The sequence below is a fragment of the Podarcis melisellensis genome (genome assembly GCF_964234715.1).
Source record: "Podarcis melisellensis genome assembly, chromosome: 8".
Classification (NCBI taxonomy): Eukaryota; Metazoa; Chordata; class Lepidosauria; order Squamata; family Lacertidae; genus Podarcis; species Podarcis melisellensis.
The window spans coordinates 18,184,667-18,212,175 of record NC_138540.1 but is presented as its reverse complement, the minus strand read 5'-3'; the positions used below and the strand labels follow the sequence as shown (position 1 = coordinate 18,212,175).

General features: G+C 46.9%; 1 protein-coding gene across 2 annotated transcripts; it reads left to right on the top strand.

Annotated features, from left to right (window-relative positions):
* Window positions 1-27,509, top strand: SLC25A33 (solute carrier family 25 member 33). Of its 2 annotated transcripts, none has more exons than XM_081923796.1 (7): window positions 1-257; window positions 16,737-16,916; window positions 17,082-17,159; window positions 20,428-20,528; window positions 24,201-24,267; window positions 25,109-25,392; window positions 26,376-27,509. In XM_081923796.1, exons 1-7 carry the CDS (start codon window positions 205-207, stop codon window positions 26,576-26,578), a joined length of 966 nt encoding a protein of 321 aa, XP_081779922.1. In that variant the 5' UTR covers window positions 1-204; the 3' UTR covers window positions 26,579-27,509. The 2 variants fall into 2 exon arrangements, with proteins under 2 accessions (XP_081779922.1, XP_081779921.1); XM_081923795.1 differs by lacking the exon at window positions 1-257 and adding an exon at window positions 11,840-11,976.

The window sequence follows — 27,509 nt, the reverse complement described above, 5'->3', positions numbered from 1 at the left end:
TTTAACCTCGCAGCCGGCCAGGCTGCCTCGCGGTTGGCTCGTTATGCACGTGGAGCTGGCTGCCGGCGTCGCGTGACCTGGCTGGCTGTGTTGGCGCAGGCCCAGTTCTGCCTGGCCGTCCTCGGCATTGGAAGCAGCAGTAGGAACTGCGGGGATTGTGGTGACCGGACGGGGCCGGGCCGGCAGGCAGGCAGTTAGGCAGGCATGGCCGGACCCACGCAGGAGAAAAGCACGCTGCTGCACCTCTTCGCTGGAGGGTGAGTCCTTCTCCCTCATTTCATTCATCCTTCTGCGCTCATCCTTAAAGCGTTTTCTCTCCCCATTCATCCTTCGCCCCCATCCTCATTCATTATTCCCCCTCCCACACTTTATTCATTAATCTCCCCCATCCATCCCCTTCTTCCTCCATTCATCAGTCTTTTGTAAATCGCTTTGAATTTATTTGTTTTTTACGATCAAGCGGTGTTTTAATTTTTATGAAATAAACAGAGGGAATAATTTATTTATTATTTATTTTTCTCCCACATGCACCCCTTCTTTCCATTCATCTCTTCTTTCTTGACTTCTTCCCCTCCCTTTTGACCACTAGCCTTCCTCTGCCTTTCTGAATTTCCATTTATTTGTTGTCTCAAATCTTCCTTCTGTCTCTCTTTATATATTACCCTGCTGTCTTTTATGTCATTATCCTCATCCTACCCATTTTCTCATCCTCCTTTTTCAAGGGGGGCGGGGTGGGGAGAAAATAACGCTGTTAATGGCTACTGCCCATGATGGCTATGCTGTGCTTCCATGGTCAGAGGCAGTAAAAAGCTAACGCTTCTGAATATCGCATGCCAGAAACCACAGAAGGGTAGAGGGCTCTTGTGCTCTTGTGTTCCTGCTTGCAGGCTTCCCATAATGGGCACCTTATTGACCACTGTGAAAATAGGATGATGGACTAGATGGGCCACTGGCCTAATCCAGCAAGGCTTATATTTTCCTCCATTCACCCCTTTCCACATTCTCCTCTTCTTTCTTCCTACCTTCCCTCTTCTTTGCTTTTCTCTTCCGTGACTTCAAAATGGTACATCCATATACAGGCGCAGCCTACCTCTGAGGTCCTGAGAATGCCTGCTAAGGAGTGCCCAGCAGTGCACATTCTATTGGAAACAAAATGCTTGGATAAATGAACCTTCCATCCAACCTAATAGGCCTTGTTTATTTATGAGGAAACACAAAAATACACATGTGCTCCCCACACACTTCATAACCTCTTGCTGGTGATAGCTTGCGGCATTCATATAGTGCTTTAGAATGTCAGTTGTGTTTGTACACATGTGGCATAGTGGTTAGGCCAGGGGTGCAGGAGCCTGCAGCCCTCCAGGTGCGCTTGGGTTCCATCTCCCATTTATCCAGCACGTCCAATAGTCAGGGGTCATCTGGAAGTCTGCAGGTTCCCCTTTCTTGGGTTTGAGTGTCAGACTGGAAGCAGGGAGATCTGGGTTCAAATTCCCCAATTGGACCATGAACCTCACCAGGTGTCCTTGAGCCAGTTTGCCCTCCCATCAGCTTGATCTACCTCTCAGGATTATTGTAAGGGTAAAATATGCACATGTGTCAATGAGAATCAGCACTGTGTTGAGCTCCTTGAAGGAAAGACAGGCTGCAAATGTAATAAAAATAATAATGCACTTACAGCAGCCCTGTGAGGTAGGCCAGTTTACTTATTCCCTCATGGCTAGTGCCTTAAATGGCTTTTCAGAAGGTTGGAAATAATTATGCAGGGTGTGCCATTTCATTGCTGTTTGTCATGAGCATCCATGTATAAATGCAGGAGTCTGTCCTTTTGTGAGCTTTCCAGAAGGTTGTGATTGGACACTGGGCTAGATGGATCTCTGATCCAGCAAGGCCCTTTTAATTTTTTGTTCTTTACTTTCCCAGTGGAGCAAGATCAGACCTGTGCTCAGCCGTCAACTCATTGTGTAGCTTTGAGCAAGCTGCTGGCTCTCTTAGCCACCACCACCCCGTGGGACTAACCTATCTCAGTGAACAGTAGAGCTTTTCAAGTGCTTTACAGATGAAAAGTGTACATTACAAGAGCAATGGTCTAAAGTGGTTTGGGCTACACCTGCACCTGCAGCCACAGCTCACTGGTGGGGTGTCTGCTTTGCATGCAGAAGCCTCCTGGTTCAATCCCCAGTGGGGGTAGGACTGGAAGAGAATTTGTGCCTGAAGCCCTGGAAAGCTGCTGCCAGTCAGTGCGGACAATTCAGAGCTAAATAGGACAGTTGTATTACTTTGTATAAGGCAGCTTCCTATGGACTATAACTCCCAATGTAGTTGTAGTCTAAGACTTCTGGGGGGTGCCAGGTTGGCGAAGTCTGCTTCTATTATTTCCCAAGGCAGGTTTATTGCATGCATTGCAAGGTTGGGGCAGACCCGTTCCTCTTGCCATCCTGGGCCTAATGGATACCTGAACAGGCATGACCAGATCTTAGGCAGGAATCTGGGGAGACTTTAGAATGTGTCTGTGGTTTGTTTGTTTGGAAGTACTGTACCATAGCCTCTTTTTTAATTGTCTTGAAAGTGAAAATAAAAGCATTTCTATTATTATTATTTTAAGTCCTTGTTCTGTTCAGAAAGGACTTCCACGTTCTGAGGATGTGGGTTTCCCCGGTTTGCTTTTTATAGACAACTAATCTGGGAGTGCAGAGACACTAAATTGTGTGTGATCCGTCCCTCCCTCCCTCCAAAGTCTGCTTCATGCATCTGCTTATTTGTGGTTAGCAAAGTGTAGGGAAATCCTGCTCTCCCCTCCATCACTACTAAAAAAAACACCCAACCCAGCTAGCTAGCTTACTCTTGGCTTTCGGCTCCCCCTTTTCATTTGTCATGCTTTAGGCAAATACTGCATTATAAATTGTTGCTTCCTGGCTGCAAGTCTCTCGCTGCCTTGTCTGCTCTGCGCTGGTTCTTGGGCAAAGAGGGATGTTATACGGATATGTCTGTCCAAGTGTTGCATCATACCAGGCCAGAGTAGAACTGAGGCAGATTTGTGTTTTGTAAGCAAGAGTGCTGTCTGGGTATCTTTTTTGTGCAGCACGCTCTGTGTGTGGTGTTTTGATCCATGGTGACGGAGGAAGGACCCTGGATCTCAGATCTAGGTCTCTTCTTACATGGGAAGTAAACTCAGCTTTTAAAAATAGAACCGACTTCTAAGTAAGCAGAGCACATTCCCATGCATGTTTTTGAGGAAGGGACGTAGCTCAGAAGGTCCCTGGTTTGATCCCCAGCATCTCCAGGTAGGGCTTGGAGATACCCTGCCTGAAACCCTGGAGAGTGGCTGCCTGTCAGTGTAAGCAGTACTGTACTGCGTTAGATGGGGCAATGGTCTGACTCTGAATAAGGGAACTTTCCTGTGTCTACACAGAAGGAAGTCTACTCTGGGATCATTAGTGCTTTCTCTCATATAGGATTCCATGCCAGCCTCAATATCATTTGGGGATGGATCTGTGTTGTGTTTTTAGAAAATGTGCCCTCTACAGTGGTACCTCGGGTTAAGTACTTAATTCGTTCCGGAGGTCCGTTCTTAACCTGAAGCACCACTTTAGGTAATGGGGCCTCCCGCTGCTGCTGTGCTGCCGGAGCACGATTTCTGTTCTCATCCTGAAGCAAAGTTCTTAACCCGAGGTAATATTTCTGGGTTAGCGGAGTCTGTAACCTGAAGCGTATGTAACCTGAAGTGTATGTAACCCGAGGTACCACTGTATATGGGGAGGGAATTGCAGACTGACTTGTAATCCCTGAACACACTCTCTCTCTCTCTCTCTCTCTCTCTCTCTCTCTCTCTCTCTCTCTGTGTGTGTGTGTAAATGCTTGTTTTCTCCTCTTGTGTGCAATGACTGTTTTCTTAAAATGGTAACTTTCTTCGTTATTATATCAGTGTCTCAAGAGTTTCAGTGCTGTTACTTGCAGACTGAACCAAGACAGAGGATTATTTCCCCGCATTGTATGCCTTGACTGGCTTTCTAATGACAGGTTATCTGTCTGTGTCATCAGAAACTGTTTTGTGAATTGCCAGCTTTCAGTACATACCGTAATTAGCACTTTCAGTAACTTCCAGTGTTTCATCTCCCTCTGACTTCGCTTTTTACGCTCCTCCCACCTGACCAGGTATACACAGTCACATCCATACCATGCAGTCAAAGCTGTGACGTCAACGAACATGGCCTTCTGAAATTCATAGAATCGTAGATTTGTACAGGACCTCAAGGGTCATCTAGTCCAACCCCTTGCAATTCAGGAATCACAGCTAAATGATTCCTTAGTCATCTCATTCTTTCATATACTGTGTGTGATGCTTTATGAAATGTGGAGCCAGTGCAGCATAGTGTTTAGTTTAGCTAGCTATGGATGATGGGAGTTGTAGTCCAACAACTTGGAAACCCAAGTTTGAGAAACCCCAGAGAGTGTTAGATTAAGACCTGGGAAAGACCAGGGTTCAAATCCCCACTTGGCCTTAGGTGTAACCTTCTGCCCGTCACTGCCTCTCAGTATGACCTACCTCACAGGATTGTTGTGTGGATAAAATATGAAGGAGAACTATGTACTTACCCTTTAGTGGGATATAAATGTAATAAAATATACTGTTACTCAGAGTAGACCCACTGAATTGATGGACTTGTGCTAGCCATGTTCTTTAATTTCAGTGTGTCTACTCAGTGTAGGACGGACATTGGATGCAACCCCCAGAGGTTTGGATTTGGTTTCAAGGGACCCAGAGGGATGAAGCCTTTGTAACAAAGACTCTTTTATTTTAGTTTAATCCAAGGCACCATTGCATCCAAGGAGGGTCCATTGAGTTAAGATTCCTGCATTGCAAGGAGCCTCAGGTCCGTTCCAGCTGTGCAGTTCTATGATTCTGTGATAGACCTTACTTCCTGGGAAGTGTGCTTAGGATCACACTTTTGAAATACAGGAGGCAGTTTTCTCAGTACTGTATCTGCATTCCTTTGCAAGCTTTTATTGTCCCACTCTCTCCCTCCTTTCCAAATCTGTATAAATAATTACTTAGGGCTTAGATTCTCTCCACCGCAAGATGATGGAATCCAGGATGAAAGGGACTTAATTAGCTGAAGGGCTTCCTGCCTACCTTTATATAAAGCTGTCCCTGCAAGGCAGAATGCCAGTATAGCAGCACTTTCTCCCTGGTGTGGTCTTGAGATTTGGACTTGCATGTGGAAACCCTTAATAGGGTGTGGTTGTTAAAACAATTAGGTCCCCTCCCCATTTGCTATTTTGCAGAATTCTGCCTGCATATATTTATAGATCTGTGTGTATTCAGTATGTATCTTCAGAGGCAGCATTTGAGGGAGTTGTATTGGGTCCAGACCCTGCCCCCCAAATTAAGCACTAGCTCCCGAATATGCAGCTTGGCTCACTGGCTGGTGTGAGTTGCCAAGATCTGTTTTGGAAGTGAATCTCCCCACCTCAGCAAGGGTGCTGCAGAGTTTGAAAGGTTCGAAAAAGGGCAACCAGAATGATCGAGGGGGTGGAGAAACTCGCTTACGAGAGGAAAGGTTGCAGCATTTGGGGCTTTTTATTCTAGAGAAAAGGCAAGGCAAGAGGTGACAGGTGTCTAAAGTGATACATGGTCTGGAGAAAGTGGATAGAGGGAAAGGTTTTCTCCTTCTGTCATAACACTGGGACCCGTGAGCATCCCATGAAGCTGAATGTTGAACGATTCAGGACAGGTGAGAGAAAGTCTTTGTTCATGCAGCACATAGCTAAACTATGGAACTCGCTCCTGCAGGACAAGCCAATGATGGCCACCGGCTTTGATGGCTATAAAAGAGGATTAAACAAATCTGTGCTCTGAGAGCAGACAGGGGTCTCCTAAGGTACTCCCAGCACCCTGAACAAACTACAGCTCCCATCAATTCTTTGTGGGGAAGCCATGACTGTTTAAAGTGGTGACATAGTGCTTTAAGTGTATGGCATGAATGTCACCCTGGTTTTTGTCCTTTGGGGTAGGCTTGGTCGTAATTGCCTCAGTGCAGGGCCTTTTGTTGTGGTGGCTCCTCCTCTCAGAGGTCTGCATCTTTCCTTCATCGCATTTATGGGTGAAGACTGTTCCGTTCCATCAAAGCAATTGCAAACCCTCTCTATCTGTATCTCTTTTGTGTTTGTTCAGTTATTTTGTGTGGACTTCATGCAGTGTTTTAAAAAATCAGACCATCGAAATAATGCTTTCATGTTGAAAGGCAGTCTCTTAATGTTCTAAATCAGGCATAGGCAAACTTGGCCTTCCAGTTGTTTTGGGACTACAACTCCCATCATCCCTGACCACTGGTCCTGTTAGCTATGGATGATGGGAGTTGTAGTCCCAAAACATCTGGAGGGTCGAGTTTGCCTATGCCTGTTCTAAATAAATGCTGGGAAGTGTGCCCCTTCCCTGAAGTGATTCCTTCCTTTCCTTAGCCATGGGAACCTGCTGAGGGAATAAAAAAAATTAGTTCTCTAGGTGCCAACATTATTTTAAGATGTCTAGGCAACCAGGCACATGGGATTTTCTAGCTCTGCAGTATAGTCAATAATTGCTGTTCCAAGCTAAATGGTTTCTCCTTCACTTAAGCAGAGAAGATCCTTGGGCAAAGTTCCTTAAAGCAGTGTTAGGAACTCAGATATATTAGCTAATCACCAAATGGCACCTTAAACCTAGTTTACGAGCGCCACAATTGAATGTCTAGGCACCATATTATTATAATTTTTTACAATGAGACTTATTATTCATTTCTATACCACTTTATATTTTAAAGAAAAAAATCTCAAAGCAGTTGACAACACACGAAAACATCAAATCAAACAATCCAGAATAAAACAAATTCAGACTTCAAGGAAAACATTTCAGATCCTTCTCTAAGTCAGTGTTTCCCAACCTTTTTTGGGCAAAGGCACACTTGTTTCATGAAAAAAATCTTGAGGCACACCACCATGCCAGATGGGGAAAGGTCACTTTTTACTTATTCACTTTTTGAATAATAAGAATTATACGTCATGGGGGGGGGCAGGATTTTAGAGATGTTTAGGTGGGGCATGGCCCAAAAAAAGGTTGGGAACCACTGTTCTAGAGCAAGTAAAGCTACCCCAGAGGGGGAAGGGTGGATTGAAAAAGTGGAATGAGGACAAGAGCCTATTCTTGCCAGGCTGCTGCTACACCCACTGGTCTTCCAATTGATCCAAATTGGGTCGCAGTGCCAAGTGCAACCGTGCAAACTATATGGCCAAAGATTTAAGAAGCTGGTCCCCCAAGTGCAATGTGTTTGGGTTCAATGTGGAAAAAGTTGACAGCGGCGGGTCTGCACTTGGAGGGCAGGAGCTCTCCAAGGTTTCCAAGGCAGGGATCAACCCCCGGAACTGATGTGCCTGCAATCCTTTTCGTGCAAAAACACACCTACACTCTGCCCGCTGAGTCACGACGCGGAAGCCTCTGTGGTTGTTTGATGCTTGTTCAGCATTTGGCGGTCATTCTGGGGGGTTGGGGGGTGTCTGGAAGAGGGGCAGCCCCCCGCCAAGCCCCTCGAGGCCCCGTCTCGGCTGCCCCTCGCCTCCTTCCCACGGCTCCCGGGGCTCCTTCCAGAGAACAGGAAGGCCCGCGACCTGGGGCGTGTGTACCCCCCCAGTCTCGGGCGCCTTCCTCACCCGTTCAGCGGGGGTCCCAGGGGTCGGTCTCCCCCTCCGGGACGAGGCGCAGGACTCCCGCCAGGTCCGCCCAGCACTCCCAGGAGCAGGCGGCCGGCGGGCGCAAAGGGGCCTCCAGCGGCGGGAGCTTTTGCGAGGCCAGCTACTGCCACCAGGCTGCTGCCGCTCACCATGACAAGCAGGAAGCCCCCCGGGCTCTGGGCGCCGAGAGGACGCTACGCGGCGGGACCATACGCGGGCAGCGGAGAAGAAGAAGGGCGGCGGGAGAGGGGCGGTTCTCGAGGGGGGAACTCAGCTTCCCAAGATCGCGGGGCTCACCGGACGGTTCTTCCCCGCAGGAACTTCCGCCCTTCCGCAGCTTCAACCGTAGACGTATTAGCATATGATAGGATGAAAGCTGGCCATAGAGAAAAGGCGAAGTTTGGCTGTCCGCAGCCTGGATTCCCGGGTTTCTTTCGACGTTACAGCCCCGTGACGTCAGCGCCACACAGGCAGCCAGACGGCGAGAGCCCCGCGCTGGGCGGCCTCTGCTCGCCGCCGCCGCCCCGCCTCTCGCCGCCCGACTCACCCGCCTCCCTCCCACGGCACACCAGGCAACGTTCCACGGCACACCAGTGTGCCGCGGAACACCGGTTGGGAAACACTGCTCTAAGTGACATTTTGCTTTCCCCATATATATCTACTTATTTATATAGCTGCCCCATAGCAAAAGGACTCTAGGAAACCAGTGTGGTGTAGTGGTTAGAGTGTCAGACTAGGACCTGGGAGATCAGGGTTCAAATCCCCACTCGGTCCTGAAGCTCACTGGGTGACCTTGGGCCAGTCACAGCCCCTTAACCTACCTCACAGGGTCGTTGTAAGGATTAACTGAGGAAGCGGAGTGAACTATGTACTCCTTGGCGGAAAAGGTGGTATATACATTCAATAAATAAGCTGTTCCGCTTACGAAAGCTGGAGGGGACAGCCAGATGGAGATGTCAGTTGCCAACCTGGCACCCAGAGACCTCCGTGTGGTTGCAATTGGATCCACACCTGTCACAAAATGCACCTGGCTAATTTCTGACATTGCCTTAAAGATAGAGTCTATTAGTGGTGGATAGAGGGTATTGTTGTTCCGCCAATCTTTACACACACACACACACACACCAACCATCACTTGTACCTGACCCTTGGGCTAAGTCAGGCTTCCTCTTTTCTCCAGCCCACCACCCTCTTGCCCAGCAGTGGTCCTTCTGATGCAAATGCTTCTTCCCTGCCATTTGTCCTTGGTGCCTAGCATTTAAAGGTAGACTGCCTCTGAGCCAGGGTGATCCATTCAGTTAGCATGACTGCTGATTGTTATGGGACCTCTCCCCTCTCAAAATGCTGTCAAAAGCCAGCAGCCATTTGCAACAAGTTCCATGAGCTGCTTGTGCATTATTTGCGCAAAAAGCACTGGCTTGTGTCCCGCTAGGTTCTGCTCAGGGGTGGCCCACTGAAATGAACGGCTTGCCTCCCATGTTAGTCCCACATGGGTGAACTTAAGCTCGCTAATTTCAGCTGGACTACTCGTGAGTAGGAGTAACCGTTGGCTGCAGGCCATTGTCTTCGCTAAATTCCTGGCGTTGTCTGCATTATAGTGCTGGAGGGAGCTGGTGTTAGCAGTTTCCCTTTGCTTTAATATATATCTGGCAGCAAACAAAGCAGCAGGGGAAAAGTCAGGTTTCCCCCCCCTTCAAGTTGAGCTTGTGGGGCAAGAGGGAGACCTATCTGGGCCTCCCTTGGTCCAACTTAAACATTAATCAACCTGGGTGGCAAAGAGTTTGTTTTATTTTACTCTTTATTTTTTTATTGAATGTTTAAAATGGGGGGGGGTCGGGTCAGTAGCCTCTTTTATCTTCTTGAGAGCCACATTCCTTCATGAGTGATGGACGGGGCCAGAATCAGTGGCCCCCTTTTTCATTTCCTTGGGTCACCCCCTGTCCTGCCGTCCTTAATTTTGCTCCCTCCTCTCTCTAGGTCACCCCCTTTTCTTTATTTCTGGCTCACCCCACTTCCTTTTTCTTTCTCCCATCCCATGCTCAGGAGATCATAGAATCAAAGAATTGTAGAGCTGGAAGGCACAGTGAGGGTCATCTAGTCCTATCTCCCTGCAATGTTGGAATCTCCACTAGTGCATCCATGACAGATGTCCATCCAACCTCTTCTCAAAAGTCTCCAATGAAGGAGAATCCACCGCATCTCCTAGGAGACTGTTCCACTGTCAAACAGCTCTTGCTGTCAGAAAGCTCTTCCTGATGTTTAGTCGCAATCTCCTTTCTTGTAACTTGAATCCATTGGTTCTGGTCCTACCCTCTGGAGCAGGACAAAACAAGCTTGCTCCATCCTCCATTTGACAGCCCTTTAGATATTTTAAGATGGCTATCATATCTTATCTCTGCCTCCTCTTTCCCATGCTAAACATACCCAACTCCCTCAACCATCCCTCATAAAGCTGGATTTCCTTGATGATCTCGAAACCAAGAGGTCAGAACTGATCGCTTGTGGATGGCTTCGGAAAGGAGGCTGAAGCCCACAGGCTGCCCACCCTGGTAGTAAAGGCATCCATCCCCTCCAACAACACCTGGGACGAATGGGAACATAGAAAGCTGCCTTACAGCAAGCTGGACCATTGGTCCATCTAGCTCAGCCTAGATGCCTACTGGTTGACATCAGCTTTCCAGGGTTTCAGGCAAGGGACAATTTCCAGCCATACCTAGGAATGGAACCTGGGGGGTTTTGTGTGCAAAGCAGATGCTCTACCACTGAGCTACAGCTGTTCCCTTAATAATAATAATAATAATAATAGTAATAATAATAATTAATGTTATTTTATTATTTTATTTTATTAAATACTTTATTAAAATACCGGTATATGAACAAAGGAAGCTGCCTTATACTGATTAGGCCATTGGTCCGTGTAGCTCAGTATTGCTTACAGTGATTGTCAGTGACACGAGATGTCAGCTTGTGATGGATGTCTCCTCGTACCTGCTGCAAAAACCCTCTTTTTGACACGCCCCCTTTTTTGCTTTTCTGAAGTCCTTCGTTCCTCTGCACATCTGAGATGTTTGGCTCTTCCTTGGAATGATGCAAAATGTTTCCCTTGGATCCACAGCAGGCTGCTTTTCAGTAGCTTTCCTGGTTTTGGGGGCAAGAATGTGGAGAAAGGAACAGCCCCGCCCCCAGTGCCTGCAGAATGGGTTGCTGCAAAGGATAATTAATTATTCTGCAGAGCCGGTTTGCACCGGCTGTTCCAGGCCTCCAGAGTTGCTCAATGTGCTTTGTTGAAATCCACGGTGACATCTGTGAACCGTTCATGCTGACGGTGCAGCTATTAATGCGGCAGCGCATGGGGTTGCAGGTGTACAGCAGAGGGCACGGCTTGCGCGCCCAGGAAAGCTCTTTGATTTAATACATTGGTTTCTCCTTGGTTGAGTGAATGGTGTGAGTCTTGGTTGCCAAAATTGTTTATTTTTTTAATGGTCCTATTGGGTAACTGTTAGCTTAATCTAGAAGCATAGTAAGGTGCATTATAGAGAGGCAAGCCATTGGGTCCATCTAACAGGTTGTCAAGGACTGCTTCAAATTGGTCTTGTGGTTTATACTTCTCTTTCGCAAAGCACTTGAAAAGCTTTTGTGTGGTTGCTGAAGTCCACTTGCCCCATTTTACAGATGGGGTAAATTGAGACTGAAAGCCAGCAGCTTGCCCAAAGCCACAATGTGCCACAATCCTTATTCCCACCTCCCACAGTATGGAAACAGATTTGAGTGCACGAAAAGGTACGCACGGTTTATTGAACTATACCCATGCTTCTTGGAACTTACTTACAAGTGATTGGATTACCCTTAGGACCTCTTCCAACTCTACAGTTCTGTGATTCTGCAAGATGCTTGGGGGCTTAGTCTCTCCCAAACAATACCACTTTTATCACCTCTACTTGTAGATGCCAGGGATCAAACCTGGCACCTTCTGAATGTACAGCATATGCTGCTTCCATTGAACTATGAGGCCATCCATCTGCTCCCTTTCAATATATAAACTAGGCATGGGAAGCAGTCTCTGTGGAGAAGGTTAAAAGGAGTTTGAGCCTGGCAGAAGAGGTAAACAGCTGGTGCTCTGAGGATGCCTGCCAAGTCTTGGAGAGAAGTCGGAATGTTTTGCAAAACATGTGATATCACTCGCAGGGGGCTCGTCGGAGGGCGTGTGGGTGTGCGTGCAATCAAAACATTCTTCGCACTAAACGGGGCGGCTGGAGGAGCATGCCATCGCGCCTGGTAACCTTGCGCCTTACTTTTAGAAGGAAGCCCACAGAAGGCCAACTTACTGGTTGACGCACCATGATACTGTCTCTGTGTGCGCGTGTGTGAATGAGCTGTTGCTGATTTTTGCTGGGGAAGGGTTTCACTTTCTTCCTCTATACGTAAAAATGTACGGCTGTCGTCACGCAGCCCCTGCTGGAGGATTTGCAGAGCCGTATCACAAACCGGGAATTGCATGAAGAACAATCCAAGAGGTCAAGAAAAGAAAACTTAGTGGTTGCATGGGGTGAGAAGGGGACACTCTAGGGAGTGAAGATTGGGGGTTGGCAAGTGGAGCGAGTCGGGACACAGCCCCTAGTATGGTGCATACATATATACGGCCACAATTGTACTCCTCCTCCAGTCATGTTCACTTATGGAACTGGTCATCTGCTGTTGCTTCATCTGCCAAAGGTAGCCCTCACTTCCTTCTTGTTTAATATGCCTGATCTCATCTGCACTGGGATTTACCGTATCTGAGTACCGTGCTTTTGATTGACAGTGTTCCTGCGGAAAGAGGAAGGAAAACGAGTAATGCAATACCTGGAAATATTAGTGTGGGTGTTTACAGTAGATGGCTTGAATTGTACAGTAATCAGTGGGTGTTTTCAGTTTGTTTTGTTTTAAGTGTCATCTGATACGCTTGTGTCCTGTCATATGTTTCTATGTACATAATACATATATACAAAAAAAACAACCATTACAGATCCTACATTGCGGAATTTCAGAATGCTGATTTCTTAAAATATCTATTAAGATGCAGTTCAGCTAGTTTGTGGAAGGTGGGAAGCTTAGCAACAGGAGCTTATTTGAACAGCTTAGCCTCATGGAGCCTCAGTTTACAGAGGAAGTCTATCTTTCAGGGTGCTTAGGATACATAATGGGGAGACACCTGTTGCTTTCATGCCCTGTCTTGTGGGCTTTGGGGAGCCATCTGACTTGCTGTCATTTGCTAACCTGCTGCTGGGCTCAGTTTGTTTTGCAATTTACTACTGCATTAATAAATACTGCAATGGAAGGGAAGGCTTAGGACAGACAAAAGTTATAGCATTTCTGCAAAGCGTCCGTTCAAAACAATGGAATCCATTCCTATAAGAGGCAGTGAGGGCCACCAGTTGGGATGGCTTTTTCAAAGAGGATTAGACAAGTTCATGGAAAAGGCTCTCAGTGACTGCTAGCCACAATGACTATGTTCTGCCTCTATCCTCTGGTCAGCACTGTATGTTTCTGGACAATGCTAGAAACTCAGATATATAAGCTACATGCCAAATGGCTCCTTAAACCAGAGTTAGTTGTCAAAACAGAATACCTAGCTGCCATTTTGGGGGCAGACAGCTCTAAAATTGTTTTTCAATACAACTGTTTGGTCCCTGAAATTCATTCTGATTGTGCAGCTAAAATATACCGGATAGAATTCTACAGGATGTTTTGCTGGTGTGTGAAAATAGTCAAGAGCCAAGGATTCCCAGGCATGCACCTCCAGATGATGGAGACGACAGGTGTCATCATCCTGGCTCCTGGGCATCTTCCCTTGGCCGCAAGTGGCTGATAGCCAGGTGCAACACTGCTTCTGGATACCAGTTTCTTGGAATTGCTAATGGGGAGAGCAACCTTGCGAACAGGTCCTGATTCTGAGCTTCCCCATTGGGGCATCTGGGTGGCCACTGTGACAACAGGATGGTGAGCAAGATAGGCCTTTGGCCTGATTCAGCAGGGCTCTTTATGTTTTCTGCCTAACTGGAAACTTTTGTATGCAGGAAATCAGGTGTGGCAAACATGTGACCCTCTGTATCTTGTGTTTATTATTTATTTAGACCAGCCTTTCTCAACCTTGGGTCCCCACGTGCTGTTGGACTACAACTCCCATCATCCATAGCTACCAGGACCAGTGATCAGGAATGACTGGAGCTGTAGTCCAAAAGCATCTGGGGACCCAAGGTTGAGAAAGGCTGGTTTAGACTTTTTGCACCCTGCTCTTCAGCCAAAAAGGCTCCCAGAGGGTCTTACACACCATCCAAACAGTCTCTGTCCACAGGCTTACAATCTTTTTTTTAAAACAACCATGACACACAAGGGGAAAAGGACAGGGAGGGAAAAGTGGGGAAATCAAACTTGTGCACCAATTATTAAACTGTTGCTGAACAACAGCTCCTATCATCCCTCTCCATAGTTAAAATTCAGCAACATATGGAGATCCAAATGTTCCCCAGACCTGCAATAAATGATTGGGGAGGGCAGGAACAAGAGCAAAGAGGGGTCTCAAAACCTTCACCTGCCAGCCAGTGACTGGGGGGGGGGGTTCATCTGGCTGTAAGTACCCTTCTCTCCCTCTTGGCTTTTCCGTATAATTTTCACATGACCCTCTCTTGGCCTCCTTTGGCAGCAGGCGTAGCTGCTAAGAAGCTCTATAAAAAGCCCGCAGAGAAAAAGCTTAGCCACTGATAGCATCTTTGTTCCTTTTCTAAAATTGTATAACTGGGGCACAGTGATGGCACCGCTGGAGGGAATAGCCCATTTTATACACTGCCTTCATGTTACCTGCTTTTTTTGAAGGTGCTCCTGTGCCCGCCCAGGACCCCATACCATGGCTTGACATCCTTTGGATGCCAGCACGCAGTGATCACTGGATTAAATGGAGTGGCCAGGGGATCAGGCCACTCCTGTCACGCACACAAGGTTTTAATTGTCCTTCTCTGGATTTTTTTGCTGCCGCTTAGCCAAGGTTCTAGTCTCTTTGTTGCACAGAGATGCTTTAGAACACGCAAGCCATGCATAGTGTTATTTCAGTAGCCAGCGTTCATTCCTAGGTGGACATGTTTTCTGTGGGTGTTTGTTTTGTTTTGTTTTGTTTGTTGCACGTAGTCCCTCCTTCCTTCAACCAGATGTGTGCCCATCAGTTGCTTGCTGTAGGGTATTTACAAGGTAGTGGGGTGCATGTTGACCGCCAACCTTTGTTTGGGTTTTTGAGGTGCTCCGTTTTTTAAATCTTGAAACTCTCGGAAGACATTCAGGCTGGTTGCAGTGAACTGTCTCTTCCTCTCCTCATCTCCCCGTGCTGATCCTCTTTTAGGTTCCATGGACATGTGAACAGCACAGGGCTTGTGTACCATGAGGGGGAGGAATGCAACCTGATTGCGTTGGCCGTGGCTGTATTTGCAGAGCTTGAAAGCCAATGTCAAACCTCTGGTTCTGTACACAGAGCAGAGAGAAGCTCAGATAACAGCTGGTCTTCAAAGGCCCCTGCTGTCTGTCATTTGGTGGACTCTGCTCTCCTTCTCTCACACATAGACCTGGTGCCCAGGTTACAGGTGTGACACAGTAGCCAGGGATTGGGAGCCTTCAGCTCTCCAGATGTTTCACTACGAGTCCCATTATCCTTCACCATTGGCCATGCTGTCTGTGACTGATGCACACTGTAGTCCACTTTTGCTGAACTACAACTCCCATCAGCCCCAGCAAGCATGACCAATGGCCAGGGATGGTGGGAGTTGTAGGCAAGGCCAAAGGTTTCCCACACCTGCTTTAGATGCAGGCCTTGCCCTCTCCATGCTTTTTGGAGGTAACCAAATCAGGTAGTTGATTTGTTCAAAATGGGGCTTCCCATTTGGGGCCTTGGCTCTGGGGAACATGCAAGAAGTTCCTTTTGGAGCACAAAGGGCAAAACGTTCTGCCCCTCTCCTGTGACCTGAACTGCATGGCTCCTGTCTTGTTTATCTGGAAGGTGGCCCTTTTGATTTTGGAGTGATTTCTGAAGCTGCTTTGCCAGCGGTGGTTGGGTTCCATGGCTCAGAGCAGAGTCACAGGGGCAAGAAAAGCAAGTGATGCTCTAGTTTGGGAATGGGGAACCTGTTGAACTCCACCTCCCAGCAGCCCCAGCCAACACAGTCAACAATCAGGGATGATGGGAGCTGCAGTCCATCAACATCTGGAGGGCCACAGGGTCCCCACTTGTGGCATGGACAGCACTGAGCTGGATGGACCAATGGTCTGGCTTGGTATGCAAGGCAGCTTCCTAGGGCAAGTGGCTATGATTTGTATTCAGTTGTATAAAGTGCAACTAACTAAATTCTTGCTCTTATCTCTTAAAGAGTTAGTTTAGAAGGGACAGTTTCTTTTTTTCTGTGTCACGGCCATGGATAAGCAGCTTTTGTTTGACAGTGTAAGCATCAAAGGCTTATATATGTATGTGGTTTTTTAAAATCTGGGTTTTCAACAGTTCAGGGGACCTTTCTTCCCCACCCCTCACCAAGAGCACATCCTCAAATCTGTTGTGGAACCTCTTCTGCAAGGATTCTGGAGGCACATTATTATTTATTTAACTGAATCTGTATACCGCTTAATCGTAAAAACCTCTGCTTTCCATAAAATTTGAAAATTGGCATTGTAATTATTTCATGGGAGTCGGAAGTTAAAAATAAGTTGGCCTGCAAAAAAAAATCAGTATATAAAATAGAATTGACAGTTGGTAATACGCATTTAGAAAATAAAACTGTATTAAACTTTAGGTGTTTGGAAAGGCGAAACGAAAACGGTTCTTAGGAGGTGCAAGAAAGTGTACAATGAAAGTGCCTACCTAACAGGCAGGGTGTTCCAAAGAGTAGTTGCTGCCACGCTGAAAGACTGACCGTTAATGCGGCACATGTAGGCATGCCAGTGTGGTGGATCACATGCTCAGGACTGAGGTCCGTGTGGTTTCTTCCCTTTCATCTGATGTCTTCTATGTTGTTTTTTTCCAGGTGTGGTGGGACAGTGGGCGCCATCTTCACCTGTCCGCTGGAAGTCATCAAGACGAGGCTCCAGTCTTCGAAACTGGCCTTCCGCACAGTCTACTACCCACAAGTCCAGCTGGGCACGATCAGTGGCGAAGGAGTGGTCCGTCAGACGTCCGTTTCCCCGGGCCTCATCCGGGTCCTGAAGTGAGTATAATGGGCTTGGCCATCTAGAAATGTTAAGCAGCTCCACACAGCTAAATGGGGTCCCCCTCCTTTCACTGCGTCCTTGTTCTCTGTTCTTAACCCCGGACTTTCCAGATATGTTTTGCCTCATCTTCTCTCCCCTCTCTCACCCCCCCGAAACTGCAGATCCATTTTGGAAAAGGAGGGGCCACGGTCGCTGTTTCGCGGGCTGGGGCCCAATCTGGTTGGAGTTGCGCCATCAAGGTATGAATCTATTTATTGCATTCCTATCCTGCCATCTGTCCTACAAGGAGCTCAAAGTGGCACATATACTTCTCCTTTTTTATCCTCACAACAACAACAACCCTGTGAGGTAGGTTAGGCTAAGAGTGAGTGACTGGCCCAAGGGAGCTTCATGGCTAAGTAGGGATTTGAACCCTGCTCTCCCAGGTCCTAGTCTGGCATTCAAGCCATAGCACCATACTGGTTCTCATCTTGCTTTTTAACCTTTCAGAAGCCTTTAATGTACTTGGCTTATAACTCTGGTTATATAACTCACCAGAGACTTACCTGGTAGCGGCAACAGGCAACTGCTTCAATTCCCCACAGTCCTTCATAGCATCATTGGCCCAGGAGCACTGTGGGAGAAGTCAGCTTCTCAGCAGTCCTGCCAGCAGGTAAATCTACTGCTGAGGATTCTGGGACAGGTGTTGGTAGATCCTGGCAGGTCACAGAGGGCACCTGCCCAAGGTTGCCGGGAGCCAAAACCAGGGCCTTTTAAAATATGCAGTGGATTATTTCACTTGCTTGATAGAGATGTGTATTCTGCTCAGTCTTTGCAGTGTGTGTGTGTGTGTGTGTGTGTGTGTGTGTGTGTGTGTGTGTTGGAAGCCGTATTCAAGACAGAGATGTAACCAGCATTCACGCTGCTCAGAGAAGACCCATTGAAATAAAGGAAAATGACAAAGTTAGGTCTGTAAATTCTAAGGGGTCTACTGTAAGTAGGGCTAATGTTGGGCACAACCTGTAACCTGGTGTACGTGCACAACAGAGAGGGAATCTTGGAGAGGTTCTGTGCATATTGGAGGCATAAATTTGGAAAAGTCCATGCCCTTTCCAGGATTTTATATTTATTTTCTTAGAGGTATATCCTGCCTTCATTCCATCATGGAATCCGACCATTCATAGGCTTCCCAGGCACAAACCAGACCCAGACTAGTGATTAACACGTCTTCAGATCATGTTGGTCCTAGATATGAAATTCTGCATAGTCTTGGCTCTCTTTTTTCCCCTTTAAATTAAAGTCCTCAAGGTTGCCAAGATAGGCTTGAAAAGTGTACATGGAATGTGTGGTGAACATCTCAGCCAGAAGGGAGTCGTGAAGAGGATTATCAGCGGTCCGGGTTGGCTGGGGTACTGCTTTAGAATCCTGCATAGCTCCTGATGCGGGCGAGATTTTGCGTAATAGGTGTGCATTTGCAGTGGGTTCTTAGTGTCTTAAAAACTCAGTTTCTCATTTTTCTCCTTCTTGTACATACCCCACTCTGGCAACATCTTGCTGTCTTCCAGCTCACTGGACAAGCTTGCACACTCTTTTATTCTCCAGTCTAGGGTAATGATTTAATTGGGAAAGGGAATTTCTCCCCTTCTCCTTCAAAGGCTGATGGCTTAGCCCTGGCCAAAGAAACCTTTCTCCTTGACAACAATACTGAGATCCCAGCTGAAAGATACATTTGTAGGTTTTGTTTCATTTTTTAAAAAAGCCTTTTGGACAAGAATAGCAGCCTTGTTCTAAAGCTGGAGCGCTTTGCTAATGGCTCTGGCTCTGGGATCCTTCTTTGGGGCCAGAACTGGGGAGAAAGGATAGGAGAGGTGGCTGTCCCTCCGCAGAAATAAAACGCTGACCTCCTTCTGTTTGCTTGCAAGGCTCTAAGGCACTATTGATATCCAGTCACTATTTATCTAGGCCTAAACTACCTCTGGGACACTGGTGGCGCTGTGGGTTAAACCACAGAGCCTAGGGCTTGCCGATCAGAAGGTCGGCGGTTCAAATCCCCGCGACGGGGTGAGCTCCCATTTCTCGGTCCCTGCTCCTGCCAACCTTGCAGTTAGAAAGCACGTCAAAGTGCAAGTAGATAAATACCGTATTTTTCGTCCCATAGGACGCTCCGCCCCATAGGACGCACCTACTTTTTTTGGGGGGGGAAATAAAGGAAAAATTTTTCCCCTTTATTTCCCCCCCAAAACCAGGTCGGGGAACAGTGGGATGGCGGTGCTGCGCCTCCCCACTGTCCCTCGAGCTTGTGGGGCTGGCCGATGTCTGCCTGGCGCGTGGGGCGCTCTGCTTCATTTTTGGAGGGGAAAAAGTGTGTCCTATAGGGTGAAAAATACAGTAGGTACCGCTCCAGCGGGAAGGTAAACGGTGTTTCCGTGCGCTGCTCTGGTTCGCCAGAAGCGGCTTAGTCATGCTGGCCACATGACCCGGAAGCTGTACGCCGGCTCCCTCTGCCAATAAAGCGAGATGGTCACAACTGGACCTAATGGTCAGGGGTCCCTTTACCTTTTTAAACTACTTCCAGGCCCAGCCCACTCATGAGGTGGGGTGAAGCCATTGCCTCAGGTGGCAGAAGTCCTCAAGGCCAAGATGTACCCACAGGCTCCCTGCTGCCTCCAGCGCCAACACTGAAATCTTGCAAGATCTTGAGAAGCATGCGGGATCTCACAAGATTTCTGCAACATCTTGCCGGAAATCGACACCAGTTCCGATGCCACTTCTCCACCACCAGCGGGACGGGCGGCAGGGTAAGGCGGAACTTCCTGTTTCGCCCTAAGTGGTGAAATGGGACATTCCATCCCTGCCCACCTTGCAAGGTTGTTGTGAGCACAAAATGGGATTGGAGGCTAAGAACTCTGTACGCTGCCCTAGAGCTCCTTGGAGGAAAAATGAGAAGTTAATAAAATACATAAAGCATTAGCTTAGTTTGGATTATTCATGTGTGTGCTGTATAAGAAAAAATAGGGGTCATATATTGCTACTTTTTTTTTTTGCTAAGAAGGGCACAGCAAGTAATCAGAGCAGTGCAAGCCATCTTCCGGATCTGGCGAGTCCAGAACATCTCTGGCTGCGGGTGCAAAGCCTTTTTTCCCCACAACATACAGCGTTTCTCGAAGCTACAGCTGACTCGTTTTATTTTTCTGAGCTTGTTGTGGAAAATGCATCCTGTGGGGCTGTTGGGAGTTGTAGTCCCAAACCACAAAGCGAAGTCTGTGCACAGATGATCAGACAAGTGGGATGTGTTTGAATAAAAATGATCATTCTAACATTCTGCCTATTTTTGTTTGCATCATCATCATCATCATTATTATTATGAAGACAGGCTGCACAAGGTTTTTGTTTTTAATGGGGTTTCAAAAGGTCAGAGGCCACCGCTTTACAGGGACATCCACTCTCAGTCAACCTGACTTTGCCTCTTCAGTTCATGATTAGAACTCAGAGCCCTTTCCCTCACCCCTCCTCTTACCTCTCCCACAGGGCCGTCTATTTTGCCTGCTACTCCAAGGCCAAGGAGCAGTTCAATAACATCTTTGTGCCGAACAGCAACATCGTCCATGTCTGCTCAGCAGGTTCTGCAGGTTTGTAATCCTAATCGAAGGGGATGTAGTTTACCAGCCAGCACTTTTTATCAGGATGCATTGAGCAAAAGCAACTGTGCCTCTATTGGGGCCAACTAGGCTAAGGGGTTGGCAGCCTGGCAGCCTCCAGGTGTGGGTGGGAAGACCTTTTTTGGCCCAACAGGCTGGATCTTTATCTCCTCCCCCTTCCCGCAGCAGGCTAACTTTGACAGGTGGGTGGGACCATCCACCTTGCAATCATCTGACATCAGAATGCTAGCCGAGGCAGATAGACTTGACTGGCAAGCAGCCTGGCTCCAAGTCCATTATTATCATTAAATTTATTACTCACTCTTCACCAGCAGATCCCAGGGCAGGTTACACCGAATTAACATTTAAAACAGTTAAAATAGATGACAAATCACCGGTACAAGGTGGGCTCTGAAAACTTGTGTCTCGGGTGTCAAAAGCCAGGGTAAAGTGGTGGATCTTCAGCATTTGCTGGACGCTGTACAGCAATGAAGCCGGGCACACCTTTAAACCAGGAGTGAATAAACACAAGGCCAAATTCAAGATACAATTGTAGAGTTGGAAGGGACCACAAGGGTCATCTAGTCCAGTGTTTCCCAACCTGGTGTCTCCAGCTGTTTTTGGACTACAACTCCCATCATCCCTTGCTAGCAAGACCAATGGTCAGGGATGATGGGAATTGTAGTCCAACAGCAGCTGGAGACCCAAGGTTGGGAAACACTGATCTAGTCTATCCCACTACAGGAATCTTTTGCCTAACATGGGGCTCAAACCCACGGCCTTGAAATCAACACGAGTCTCACACTCTGCCACAGAGCCATGAGATCACGCTTGGTGTTGGTGGGCTGTGTATTTCATTTCTTAAATTTATATCCCGCCCGTCCTCCCAAAGGAGCCCAGGGTGGTAGACACTTGTGTAATGAAAAAATGCAATTAAAAATAAAAGTGTATTTTAAAAAACTTTTGAAACAGATTTGTGAACAGATGTAACCAAGTCATGTGTCTGGATTGGCCTTTCCAAACAGGAAAGGCGTGCTGAAACGAATGAGGTTAATTTCCCTAGTTATCACATCCAGGTTTGTTTATTTAAGGATTTTAAATAAACTGCTTAAAAAAATAAATCTCTAAGCAGTGTACATTAAATATTGCACCAAGTTTGTCTTTGCCTAATTGAAGCCACATTTCCTTAATTTTGCCTGGTGTGAGGGTGACTTAAGAGAAGTGAAGTCTTGTTTGAACATTATATGTAACAAGTGAAGTCTTGTTTGAACATTGTATGTATGTTTGAACATTGCATGATCAGTCCAGTGGCCCATCTATTCCAGCATCCTATTCCCAACTAGATGTCTGTGGGAAGCCAGGAAGCAGGAACTGAGTGCAACAGCAGGGTTCTCCCCACATGTGATTCCCAGCTACTGACTTCCTCTTTGTGAAAACAACAGTGTGTGACAAAGGGAGCAACAAGAATCAAACAAGGAGGACTGCTCAGTTTCCTTCTGTCTCTCAAATAAGGGAGCTGCCTCCCTTCTGAGACCAGCTCACCTGTGTGCATTTCTTTTCTTTTTGTCTTCCTTTTTTATTTTTATTTTTTGCATTGGATCAGAAGTGCCGATCTCCAGGCACAGAGCAGCTGTGTGTGTATTGCAGCCGCTCTCCAGTTACACAAGCTGCTATCCAGCTCGAGCCAGAGCAGAGCTTGAAATAAACCAAGTGTTACATGGGCCGCTTACATAACTTTGGAGACATGTGCCTTTCTGCAGAAAGCAACCGGGAAATGTGGATATGCGTCTCCATTAATTTGATCTGGCCATTTTACCTGCTCAGTTGGTTTTTACATGTTTCTACCGTGTGTATGCAAATTTGCAGTGGCTGATGCAAATAATTGCCTGCCTTCCTGTTAACAGCTGAGGGCTGCGGCTCAGAGGGAGAGCACTTGTTTTACATGCAGAAGGTCCCAGGTTCAATCCCTGGCATCTCCAGGTCAGAAAGGACTTTTTACCTGTGACCCTGGAGAGCCACTGCCAGTCAGTGTAGACAACACTGAACTTTAGGGACCCAGTGGTCTGACTCTGTATAAGGCAGCTTCCCATTCCCATTCAAATCAGTCATTTACGCAGAACCATGAGGACTAGAATCTTACTTTACTTTTTAGCAGGAGGGCCTTTAGCTCCACTGTGGAACACCTGCATTGCATGCAGAAGGTGCTACGTCCAACCCCCAGTATCTCCAGATAAAGGGTGGGGTACAAGTCCACAGAGCCACTGCCAGCCCGTGTAAACAGTACTGAGCTAGATGGACTTAAGGGCCTGATTTGGTGTGAGGCACCTTCCTGTCAATCCCTGGGATCTGTTCCCTCCCCACCCCCCAAAAAAGATGATGGGAGAGATCACTTGTATGAGACTGTAGAAAAACACTAAAGTCAGAGTTGATAATGTTATACCAGGTGGGCCAATGGATAGAGGTGATCTAAGGTAGTATCACCCACCCTTTTCCTCTGCCCCAAAGCCACCTCTGTTGATCACATCCAGAAGTGGACACATGACTCAACAATGCCACCTAGAGCTCCTGCATAGGTGGTACACACACTTTTGTGCATAGACATTCTCTGAATTTGTAAGGGCAGCTTGAGATGTTCCACCTGTCCTGGACACAACAGAGACCTACAGGAAATGCCAATCGTCTCTTTTAAAAAGTGGAAGGGTGGATTTAGATTTGTGTTTAGTGCTGAGCACACATGCACAAAGACATTTGGAGACCTACTTTTAGACTGGTTTTCAAAAACGCAAAATGGAAGCTGCTGTCAAGCTGTTGCTCCATCTAGCTCAGTGCTGTCTACACTGGCTTGCAGCACCTCTCCAGGGCTTCAGGCTTTCCGAGCCCTACCTGGAGATGTCAGGGACTGAACCTGGGATCTTTTTGCTTGCAAAGCAGAGGCTCTGCCACTGAGCTACTTGTAAGTGATGTTCCCTTGAATGTGCAAGAGGTGCTTCTTCTCAAGTTTATAGCTGTATATTACCTACAATTTTATTACGTGCACTGCGTAGAGTGCTTTGTGATTAAGCAGAATAAAAACCTTTCTAAATCTTTGTGGGAGTGGGGCTTATTGGTTTGTTTTGTTCTTACTATGTATTTTGTGTTTTTATCTTGTATTTTTATGCTGTGAACCACACAGATCTTTGGATGAATGGCAGTATCCATATTTAATAAATACATGAAATACAGGAGGGGGGGGTGCACACATCTTGAAAACCAAAACAACGCTCTCTTTTCCTTGATGCTTCTTACCCATATGCAAACTTCTTGCAGGTTACAGTGTTGTTGTTAAGATTTGTATACCTCCCTTTATTTGTAGATAAAGCACACAAAATGCAGAATAGAAATAGGAACAAAAACAAACCAATAATCCCTCCTCCCACGACACATTTAAAAGGGCATCGGATGTCAATCAGCCCAAGGTCTGATCAAAGAGGACCATTTTCAACTGGCACCTAAAGGACAGGGAGACATCTTTCCACTCATTGCTAACCAATCTGCTTTAACTGGGACCTTCTGCAAGCGCCCAAATGTGCCCTGTCACCAGGCTGCCTTTTCCCCAGCTGTCCTTTCCTTTTCTCAGTGCTTTGACAAGCTAACCAATTTCCTTCTCCCTCATCTGTTTCGCAGCCTTTATCACAAACTCGCTGATGAACCCCATATGGATGGTGAAAACCAGGATGCAGCTGGAAAGGAGGTAATCCCAGGGGCTGAGCTGGTGAAACAGCACCTAAGGGAAAGGAAGGTGTATTTGCAAAGGATGCTCTAGAAGGGGCTGTAGAGCCTCTTCCACTTGGGGGCTGCATCCTATTCTGGGCCACTATCTCCCTCAGCTGTGTCACCTCCACCAAGCTGTGTGCCACTCCAGCAGGAGAAGGCTTCTTTCATCACCTCCTTGCTTTGAACGGTCTCAGCTGGTCTTTATGGGAACAACTGTTTAGAACAGGCTTCCTCAAACTTGGCCTTCCAGATGTTTTTGGCCTACAACTCCCATGATCCCTAGCTAGCAGGACCAGTGGTCATGGGCGATGGGAATTGTAGTCTCAAAACATCTGGAGGGTCGAGTTTGAGGAAGCCTGGTTTAGAAAATGGTGTCTGAATTTTGATTTTGGTTTTCCTCTTCCCTCCCTGTCCACTCTCCCTTGTGTGTTGTGTGTGTTTGTTTGTTTTTTAAGATTGTAAGCCTGCAAGTAAGGGGACTGTCTTGTTTCGACGGTGCATCAGCCACCCTGGGAACCGTTTTGACCGAAGAGTAGAGTGCAAATCCTCTACATACATACATACATACATACATACATGCATGCATGCATGCATAAATAAATAATGCCTTTAAAAATTGGAATAAATTAATGGTTATTCATTTTTGGGTGGTGGGAGAAATTCTACTAATGCTAGTTCTACAAGAGTAAATTCATGACTGGCTTCAGTAGGTCTACTCCTGAAGTAGAACAGCTATAGACCACCAGTCATATATGTTGATTCAAGTAAGGTACTGATCGCTGTCTCTCTCCACCCCTACCCGCCTTTTTGCATTCCAGAGTCAGAGGTTCAAAGCAAATGAACGCACTGCAATGTGCTCGCTATGTCTACCAGACAGAAGGAGTCCGCGGCTTCTATCGGGGCCTGACTGCCTCCTATGCTGGGATCTCTGAGACTATCATCTGCTTTGCTATTTATGAGAGCCTGAAGAAGCACGTGAGCGAGGTCCGGTTGGCCCCTTCTCCCGCTGGCGGGACAGAGCGGAACTCCACAAGTTTCTTCGGATTGATGCTCGCTGCTGCCATTTCTAAAGGCTGTGCGTCATGCATTGCTTACCCACATGGTACGTGAGCTGCACCCTTTGCTGGGCTGGCTTCCTTCAGTTCAGCTTCCTGAAATTCCCCTAGCTATTTATTTATTCTCATTCATTCATAATCAAGTTGCTAGCCCTCATGGTTGGTTGTACAACAGGGATGAGAAATCTGGTCCAGGCCTGGTGCCGGGGGGGGGGGGGGGTCCAAATCTGTCTGCAGGGCCATTTTCCCCAAACCACGCCCATCTGCCTGTCATCTGATGTCGCTCGTGACATCTGGCGGGTGGGAGGGCAGGCAGGGTTGAATCCTGCATTTGCTGTGAACACCCAGAGAGTGGGTGGGCTGGCATCCAAACTGAGCAGGATTCAACCCTACAATTTAAGCAGGATTTAAACCACAGCAGGGAACAGGGACGTGCTGACAAAACTGAGCGGGATTTAACACCCCCTTATTCACTGATTGAGGAGGGGGTCTTAAATCCTTTTCGGTTCGACTGAATTTCTTGCAAACCCCTTCCTGATTTGGGAAGTGGTTTGCATGGAACCCCCTCCTAAAAGCAATGCCGGCCAACTCGGTTTTAGCATTGCCTTGAAAGATGCTTTGAAGACCCGTGTTCAGGACTTGAAAGCACCTTGCACCTGGTGTCATTGTGGAATTGCCAGTTTTGATAAGGATCCAGCCCGTGGAGCTAAACTGGTTCCCAACCCCTGCTGGGAGGTATGCTTGAAAAGAGGATGGGTGATACCTGGTTGTTTGGCAGGTGTGCCCTTGTCCCCTCTTGCAAACCAAAATTCTGCAAAACAGCAGCCTATGCAAATACAGAAAGTTCATATTGTAAAATTATTTCTTGCAAGCAAAACAGTTTGCCACTACACTATGCCCCCAGCTAACTCACTGAGGAAAACTTAAAATGGGCATTGGAGGGTTTGGTCTAGATGACCCTAGAGGTCCCTTCCAACTCTACAATTCTATTATTCCAACACCTTTCATTTGTCTCTCTTTCATACGCTAGAGGTTATACGGACAAGACTACGGGAGGAAGGCACCAAGTACAAGACGTTTGTCCAGACGGCGCGGCTGGTGTTTCGGGAAGAGGGCTACTTGGCCTTCTACAGAGGACTCTTTGCCCAGCTCATGCGGCAGATCCCAAACACGGCTATTGTCCTGTCTACCTATGAGTTAATAGTGTACCTGTTAGAAGACCGAGTTAAGTAGCCGACCAAGACTTGAATTAAAAACGCACTCAGACAAACAAACAAAAAACTGTTAAAACTTCCACAGGCCAGTTTCTTCGCAAAGAGCCGTTTCAAACAGTCGGACAGGACTGGAGAGTTGGAAAAATCATGGATCATTTTGCTTGATAACGCGCTCTCTTTTAAAAAGTTTATTTTCTGCTCTCTTTTTCTTTATTTTCTTCCTTAGGGGATTCATGCTTTCTGAAAGGTGTTGATGTTTAAATGTTAATAGTTAATTATTACCTTTTTTTAACTTAAAAGAGACGAGGTTCAGAAATTAAAAACGACAAAACTAAATTAAAATCACTATTTAATTTACATAACACACCTTGGGTCGTTCATCTATTACCCCCACCCCAATGAAGCAAAAATCGTTGGATGGGATGTTTGGAAGAATAGTGTTTTGTAATCTCAGAAGATAAGAGGCTTCACAAACATAGAAATTGGCGCCTAGTATGATTTCACACAGTGAGAGTCTTGGGGGTTGCTTTTAAAAAAAAGAAAAAATCAAGTCTCTAGACCTGATGATTATTAAAATTAACTTGTAAGCTGATATGGTGACCCTGTGGCCCTCCAGATATTGCTGGCCTAGACTAGGAACTCCAGGTCATCTCTGGCCATTGTAGTCCAACATCTTGAGCAGAGATGGGGAACCTGTGAGTGTTGGTGGAATACAGTTCCCGTCATCCCTGATCATTGGCCTTGCTAGCTAGGGATTGATGGGATCTGGAATCCTAGAACATCTGGAGGGAACGTTTTATCACACCATAGTGTTTGTAATGGCTAGATGGAACCCTCCCATGTTCAGGGTTATTTTCATCATCACACCCATCTAATAGCAAATTCAGCTGGACTGGATTATAGTCAAAACAGGGCTGGCTGGGCAATGAGACATTAGTTTGCAAAAGTCC

What these genes read in the sequence shown, in the direction of transcription:
- SLC25A33 (XM_081923795.1), top strand. Translation starts at nt 11,855, where the DNA reads ATGTTTTGCAAAACATGTGATATCACTCGCAGGGGGCTCGTCGGAGGG. An exon ending in GGAGCATGCCATCGCGCCTG is followed by an intron (nt 11,977 to 16,736) that starts GTAACCTTGCGC and finishes GTTTTTTTCCAG; the next exon opens with GTGTGGTGGGACAGTGGGCG. An exon ending in AGGATGCAGCTGGAAAGGAG is followed by an intron (nt 24,268 to 25,108) that starts GTAATCCCAGGG and finishes TTTGCATTCCAG; the next exon opens with AGTCAGAGGTTCAAAGCAAA.